We start from the raw sequence: 7,863 nt of genomic DNA, 5'->3' as shown, positions 1-7,863 counted from the left end.
GGAATAGGATTGGATATGTCATATTTTGTTAATACTTCAGTTTGGTTAATACAAGGTGGCTTCAATTCTTCCCAAACAATGATGCTTCACATTTTATAGTCTCAAAATCTAGTCAGACCCCAAGTTTTGGAATATTCAGACACAAAATATCTATTTTTCCCTTTATAGAATAAAGAATTAATTATTTACTAAATTGACATTTTCAACCAGGAATGACATATCTTGATCAAAGACTTGGTCATAACCAAGAAACAGGGACATACATATACACATATTAAGCATTAAAAAAAATAAAAATTATAATACACAGTGAAGCATAAAGAGTGATTAGTTATCAATTAACTTGCATATGCAAAACTTGGACCTAGAAAGTATATAAAAACTTCTAAATATGCAATGGCAGAAAAGAAGGAAAAGAGAAAGCAAAAAATCTAGTTCCTTTCAAACCGAAATCGAGGAAACTGGGAAGATCATCAATGAGCAGAAGAATGATAATGAGTGTCATTGTGTTTAACTGAAAAAATAATCACCTCTATAGATAGCAAAAAAAGATAATAAAAGATAACACATTTTTCTTCGCATTCTCCACGTATGAAAGATAGCAAAAAAAAGATAATAAAACATATATATATATATATATATAGAGAGAGAGAGAGAGAGAGAGAGAGAGAGGCATAGTTATCAAGGTGGTCCAGCCTGGACTGCCACCTTGGTCGCCTCGGTGACAAGGCATCCGCTTGATTATTTGCCTTCCTCCCTCGCCTTAGTTTGCTTTACGCCTTGATAACATTTGATCAGAAGAGTGCCCTAATGCAACAAACTCCCACGAAAACCCATGGTCGCCATTATCACCGATGGTATTGACCACTGGATTGCAGAACTGTGGCTTAGTGGTGGTTTTGTAAGAACTACTGAAAAAAATAATTTTATCTTCTCCCAAATGGAAACAAGAACCATGACAGCCACACCTTTTTGTTTTTGGTTATTAGGGTTGACTAATTTTATTTTACAAACATCAAATTATATAGATCCTTCTCTTAACAAACTCATTGGCTTTACATTTAAGACTACAGAAGCTTGGTTCAATAACGGTGAGAGAAGAAAAAAGACTACAGAAGTTTGAACAGAAAGCAAGTCAGACCATTAAAAAATGGAAGGCAATAGCAGGCTAAATGGACATAGGTGAGGGGCTGTGAAATTCCACAGACTGAACCTAGAACTGAAAGCTCTTCTGCAAGCACCTTGAGTTCCTCAAAGATTTAACAGAATCAGGAGGGTCAGCATCAATACTTTCAGAAAAGTGCAAAAGAGCACATCTCTGAATTTCTCAATCTGGCCTTCTTTTCCATAGGCATCCAATATGTAATTATAGGCTTCAAGGGAGACAGAATCCAAAAAATTGCATTTTTCGAACACTAGGTATCATATTCTTTATGTCTTTGCTTTGCCCATAGGCAGTTATTATAGTATTGTAAGAAGTCATATCTACCAAGCCTTGTTTTTGGCAATGCAAAAATTGCAAAAGACCTTCCTGGCCTTCTTGAAAAGCCTGGCCTTTCCATAAACATCAAGCATGATATTGAAGGTAATGATATCTGGAGCAAACCCATGGTGGAGCATCTCATCAAAAAGCCGAGAAATCTCATCCAGTGGCAAGGCATGAGCACAACAATTAATGGCACAATTATACAGTTCTTGATCCCAGGTGACACCACTCTTCAATATCCTGTAGTATGTTTCTGCCAACTTCTCAGGATAAAATGATGCATGCCAATCAACAAAAAATGTCAGTGCGAAAATCTTATATTCAATAGTAGGGCCACCAAGTTATTGGAATCGGATGGATATGTCATATGCCTTTCTTATTGGATATGTCATATGCCTTTCTTACTTCAGTTTGGTTAAACTCAGGATGATCATCATGAGCAGGATAAATCTCCAGCAGAGAACATATCATAGCCTTACGCCCTTACTACAATCAAAGTGAAATGCCTCAATTTGCAGCTCAACACTCAAATGAATGAGTTTGTTGTGTAATTATTCAGTAATAAGCAAAATCCATAGTTCACATATAAAAAAATAACAGTAAAACAGGATTTACCCCTTCTACCCCAAAAACAGAAAAACAGGATTTACCCCAATATCAATGAGATTTTGTTCATATCATCAAGAAATTCCATTTGCTTGACTTGGGTTTGAATTGTTGTCCCACATGCATGTATAGACTTAAAGAAAAAAAATTAATAAATATAATAAAAGACGGTTAACAAACTGGAAACTAATAAAAGGTGGTTCAATTCTTCCCAAACAATGATGCTTCACATTTTATTGCCTTAAAATTTAATCAAATCCCAAGTTTTGGGATATTCAGACACAAAATAAATATTTTCCATTTATCAAATAAAGAATAAATTATTTACTAAAGCTTTAAATTTTCAACCAGGGTAGACTGTAGACAAGGAATGCCATATCTTGATCAAAGACTTTGGTCACAACCAAGAAACAGAGACATACATATGCACATATGAATCATTAAGAGTGATTAGTCATCAAGAACTTGCATCTGCAAAACTTGGACATAGCAAGTATATAAAAAACTTCTAAACTATGCAATGACAGAAAAGAAGAAAAAGGGAAAGCCACAAAAATCTAGTTCCTTTCAAACCAAAATTGAGGAAACTGGGAAGATCATCGGTGAGCAGAAAAATGATAATAGGTAAAAGTCTTATCTAGGTTACAAATAGAGCAAGTGAAATTAATTGGAATTAGAGAATGCTCCACCATCCCATTACCCACCAATGCCAAGAGTTTCCTCAGTTCAAGACAAGCATATAAGATAAACTTTTAACAACAGAAAAAATAAGTAAAGACCTTGAAGTATAAGAAAGCAGGGGGATCAAAAGGGAAAGAGAAAAGAAAGATAACAGAACACCCACACACACACACACAGAATTCCCTAATCCAATGAACACCCATGAAAATCATGGTCACCATAATCACCAATGGTATTGACCACTGAATTGCATAACTGTGGCTTAGTAGTGGTTTTGTGAGAACTACTGACAAAAATAAGGATACAGATGTCAGTGGCAGCAGTTGTAAATTACAGATAATTATCTTCTCCCAAATGGAAACACAAACCATGACAGCCACACCTTTTCCATTTTGCTTATTGGGATTGACTGATTTTATTTTTAAAAACACCTAATTACAGGATCATGTTGTTGACATATGCAGCGCAGATTCTTCTCTTTACAAACTCAACAGCTGTACATTTGATACTACAGAAGTTTGAAAAGAAAGCAAGTCAGACAATTTCACAAAATGGAAGGAAATAGCAGGCAAAATGGACATTGACGAGGAGCTGTGAAATTCCACAAACTGATAACCTAGAAATGAAAGGTCTTACTGCAAGCAGCTTGAGTTCCTTGAAGATTTAACAGAATTAAGAGGGCCAGCATCAATCCTTTTCCAGAAAAGTGCAAAAGAGCAATGGTACCAAGAAATAGTTATAACTCAGCACTTTTAACTTGACCTGCCCAACTGTTTCATCCATAAAGACCACTTAACTGCCTCTAGGAAATTATCATTCCTTTGCAGTGCACTGATAATATTAAGGTATGTCTTCTTATCAGGTTTGATCCCATTTTCTCTCATTTCCTTCACCACAGCTACAGCCTCTTGCACCATCCCGGCAATACCGTATGCCTTTATTAATGTGTTGTAACTGCATAGATCAGGTTCAAGTCCACATTCTTTCAATTCAGTCAGCACACCAGCAACATCATCAATCCACCCTTGTTCACCATATATATTGATCATAATATTGTATGTATAGTGGTCAGATGCACACTTCGATTCCTTCATCCGTAGCAACACATCTCTGAATTTCTCAATCTGGCCTTCCTTTCCATAGGCATCCAACATGCAGTTATAGGCTTCAAGGGAAACCGAGAATCCATTAAATTGCATTTTTTGAACACTAGATATCATATTCTTTATGTCTTTGTTTTGCCCATAGGCAGCTATAATAGTATTGTAAGAGATCACATCTACCAAGCCTCGTTTTTTGGCAATCCAAAAGACCTTCCTGGCCTTCTTGAAATGTCTGGCCTTTCCATAAACATCAAGCATGACATTGAAGGTAATGTTATTTGGAGCAAACCCATGGTCGAGCATCTCATCAAAAAGCCGAGAAATCTCATCCAGTGGCAAGGCATGAGCACAACAATTAATGGCACAATTATACAGTTCCTGATCCCAGGTGACACCACTCTTCAATATCCTGTAGTATGTTTCTGCCAACTTCTCCGGCATGCCACACCGTTGATAAATCCGAAGGATGTCCATGAACAAAAAGGTGTCTGGGATGATATCCTTCTGCTTCTCCATTGCATCTAGGACTGAACAAGCATCATTCAAAGAACCAGATTTAACATACAGCCTAACAACAACACTATAGGCAATCATGTCCAAGGCAATTCCTGAAGACTCTAGCTTAAGATAGAGGTCCCTTGCTTCAGTAAAAAGACCCATGACGCCATATATGTCTATCATTGTACAAGTGATGTGTAGGTTTGGACGGTCATCCAATTTGGGCATTCGAGTAAATATCTTAACAGCATTTTCATGATGACCCATCTCTTTGCAGGAGCAAATTAACAAGTGATACAAATTCTCCTCAAAAATTGGGTCCTCCCACTGTTTGTCCCTTAAAACATGCAAGGCATCATCAACCAAACAATGTTTCACATAAGCCACGACCAAAATTGAACATGAAGTCTGGTCAACCAACACATGTTCATAAAACATACCTTTCAGAATCCAAGGCACCTGGTCTACTCTTCCAGCCTTCTCATATGCTTGTAAGAGACTACTGAGAATGGAGGAATACTGGCACCCCATCTTCCTCATGTCCTCTAGGGTTTCAACAGCACCTTCTTCATCCCTATACTTTGCCTGCAGGTTTATCATTGTGTACAGGTTAGATGAGTTGGGTTCAAATCCTGCCCTTTTGAGTTCTTTATAGTACCATCTTGCTTCTGAATAATTGTCAACTCTACCCCAGCCTTCTACCATTGACCTGTAAGTTGTTTCATCAGGTTCCAGACCGACATTCTGGAGGTTTTGGTATAGGCTCTGTGCAACATCCATATCAGAGGCTCTCCCATAACCAGTGATCAAAGTGTTGTATGCAACAATGTTCTGCGAAATCCCTGCTTCATGCATTGACATTAATATGCATTCAGCCTCCTTTAGCTTGCCTTGCTGGCTATAAGCATTTAGTAAAACTAACCAATTCTCCAAATTCGGAATCACTCCATCTTCTTTCATTAAGCTAATAATCTCTTCTGATTTATCATATAAACCGAGGCGGGTATATATTGTAATCATCGCCGAATAGGCAGATTGACACAGCAGTTTGAAGGACCTCATCTGTGCAAAGGTAAATTCTGCTTCTTCAAGATTGCCACTCTTCTGGCATAGACTCATAAGCATACCAAAGGTGGCGATATTGGGATTAACCTCATTCTCCAACATCAAATGGAACCACTTGATTCCAATAACTGCAAGACCCTTTTTATAACAAGCATATATCAGTGAATTGAAAACCTGAAAGTTGAGTTTGCAATCAGAAACAGTAGTCATCTCTTTAATCAATTCATGGGCTCCATCCCAATCCCCTTTCCTTCCCAGCACTCGAAGTACCAAAATGTAAGCAGTAGGATTTTCTTTCAATTTCCCATTGCTTCTCATCCAATTGAAGAAGGTTAGTGCTTTGATGTCACTGACCTTCTCAAGCCGTTTTAAGACAGAGTTACAACGCTCAACACTTGCAGAAGGCGCAACAGCAGGCATGGCAACCACTAAGTCATTATCAATACAAGAAATTGAAACAGACTCCTTACCCTCTTCGTCACATCCAAATGATGTTTTTTCTTCTTGTTCCTTCATTCTAGAACCAGAGTTCAGAGCTTCTTCTCCCTTGGCAGCCCGAAATCTCTTCCATATTTTTCTTCTGATCTTCGTACCCTCACGTTTAGGAATTGGGTTTAATTCTGACTTTGATTCTTCCAATGATTTTTGGGAATGAGAATCAACGGGGTTTGATTCTGGGTCGTCGACCAGTTCTGTGGCCAACCTAGAAGCACTGATATGATCGAGTCTTCTGAAGGGGTCAGCATTAAGAGCTCCTCTGGAAATCTGAACCCAACCAGTAAAACAAGAAACCCAATAGGTCTCCACCTTCCCTGAAATATTGGACTTTCTGGGTTCATATAACTCCGTTACAGTTGAGAATTTCAGAGAAGCCATGGATCACGGTGGCCTTCTCCGAGAACTTTGTTGTATCAAGTCGTTCACAGGTATATATGGGAGACAAAAAAAGGGAGCAGAGAGAGAGAGAGAGAGAGAGAGTTCTCTACCGTTATCTCTGGTTGGTCCGTTGGATAATGAAAACTTAGTTTTTTTTTCCTTTTTCTTTTTTGAAAACTGGATAATGAATGTTGAAGCAGTGGACGATAATATTCCCTTGCTTTTGAAGTAGGAATGGTTTGGCTATGATGTATTGAATGGAATGGTGGATGATCGGATGTGAGGTAAATTTAGGAATGAATGTATCACAGTTGATTTGGGAGTTGTTTAGATCAATGATCAGTTATGAGAAAATGTTTGAGATGATATGACCATGTCCAATAGGTTGTGGCTTATGGGGAGTGGAGATGCCCGGTAAAGAGGAATGATATATATATATATATTTTTTTATAAAAACAGAAAAATTTATAAAAATTATAAAAGAGAACATACATCATGGTAAATTATTGGGGAAATTGTTGGGGAAGGGATTGAAATTCTCTTTTTGCGAACAGAACCCCAAAAACCACTAGTTTTAAGGAGGTAATTACATCACCACGTGGTGATTTAAGATGGAGACTCAGTTTAATAAAAAAAAGTTGAATATCCAAAAAAGGGAACTTCATGAATAGGCCAAGAGTAATTCTTGTTAGTTAGTAATAAAATCTTGGAGAGGTTCTGAATCACTCCAAATGTCCTACGTTGCTATGCTTCTTTCTTCACGTGCTTCACTCCCATGAACAACCCTCATAAGTATTTCAATGGTGTTTCAATGCTTTGCCAGGAGATGGATTGAGTTCTTTTTAAGGTGTCCTTGTGAAAAATGGATCGCTCAGGGAAGTATTTAGAGGAGAGGATCTTGACCCATAGAGCATCTTGTTTAGTTAATAAACGCCATCCCAACTTGAGGAGGGGGGCAAGATTTTGAGTTTCAGACTTTCTGATACCCAAATCACCCAAAGAATTTGGTTTACAAATTTTGTGCCATCCAATGAGATGAGATTTATTTGAAGAATTTATGTTACTATTTCAGAAATATAAATATACAGAATTCATTTCCTGCATATTTGTTTTAGGAGGGCAAAGAAAGATATTGAATATGAAGGAACAGAGGAAAGTGCAGATTGAATCAAGACAAATCAGCCGGTAGAAGAAAGCAGGTTTGCTTTCTACATACCAAATTTTTTTTTACCTATTGTCCAAAGGGTAAATAGGAGTGATATGATCCAATTGAAAGAGCTAAAAGAGCTAGGAGCATACTCAAAATGACTAATAAAAAAGTAGTGAGAAATGACAAGCATAATTTGGATCTTGTCTTAAGTATAACCTAGATAGAACTGATTGAAGGGCAATGATCAATATAGTCAGACCTATTTAATTGAGAATTTTTCCTAACTTGCTGGTGTTGTACTCCTTTCCTTTTAACTTTTTAATTTTAATTTTATTTTTTGCATAGATCCATGTAACCCACATCATGAAATTAGGATAAGGCTGAATTTTTTGTTGTTG

The 7,863-nt window shown here is 37.3% G+C and overlaps 1 protein-coding gene across 3 annotated transcripts; it reads right to left on the bottom strand.

The window, feature by feature from the left end:
• Positions 1–411: 411 nt before the first annotated feature.
• Positions 412–6,699, bottom strand: LOC122065921 (pentatricopeptide repeat-containing protein At4g30825, chloroplastic). Of its 3 annotated transcripts, none has more exons than XM_042629745.1 (2): positions 4,295–6,699; positions 412–1,735 (listed from the first exon to the last, which is right to left on the bottom strand). In XM_042629745.1, the coding sequence occupies exons 1-2, from the start codon at positions 6,313–6,315 to the stop codon at positions 1,486–1,488; spliced, it is 2,271 nt and encodes a 756-aa protein (XP_042485679.1). In that variant the 5' UTR covers positions 6,316–6,699; the 3' UTR covers positions 412–1,485. The 3 variants fall into 3 exon arrangements, with proteins under 3 accessions (XP_042485679.1, XP_042485678.1, XP_042485677.1); XM_042629744.1 differs by lacking the exon at positions 412–1,735 and having other exon boundaries at positions 3,133–4,403; positions 4,815–6,699; XM_042629743.1 differs by lacking the exon at positions 412–1,735 and having other exon boundaries at positions 3,133–6,699.
• Positions 6,700–7,863: the final 1,164 nt, after the last annotated feature.

The sequence above is a fragment of the Macadamia integrifolia genome, unplaced genomic scaffold (genome assembly GCF_013358625.1).
Source record: "Macadamia integrifolia cultivar HAES 741 unplaced genomic scaffold, SCU_Mint_v3 scaffold2154, whole genome shotgun sequence".
Classification (NCBI taxonomy): domain Eukaryota; kingdom Viridiplantae; phylum Streptophyta; class Magnoliopsida; order Proteales; family Proteaceae; genus Macadamia; species Macadamia integrifolia.
This window is presented reverse-complemented; position numbering and strand designations above follow the sequence as displayed.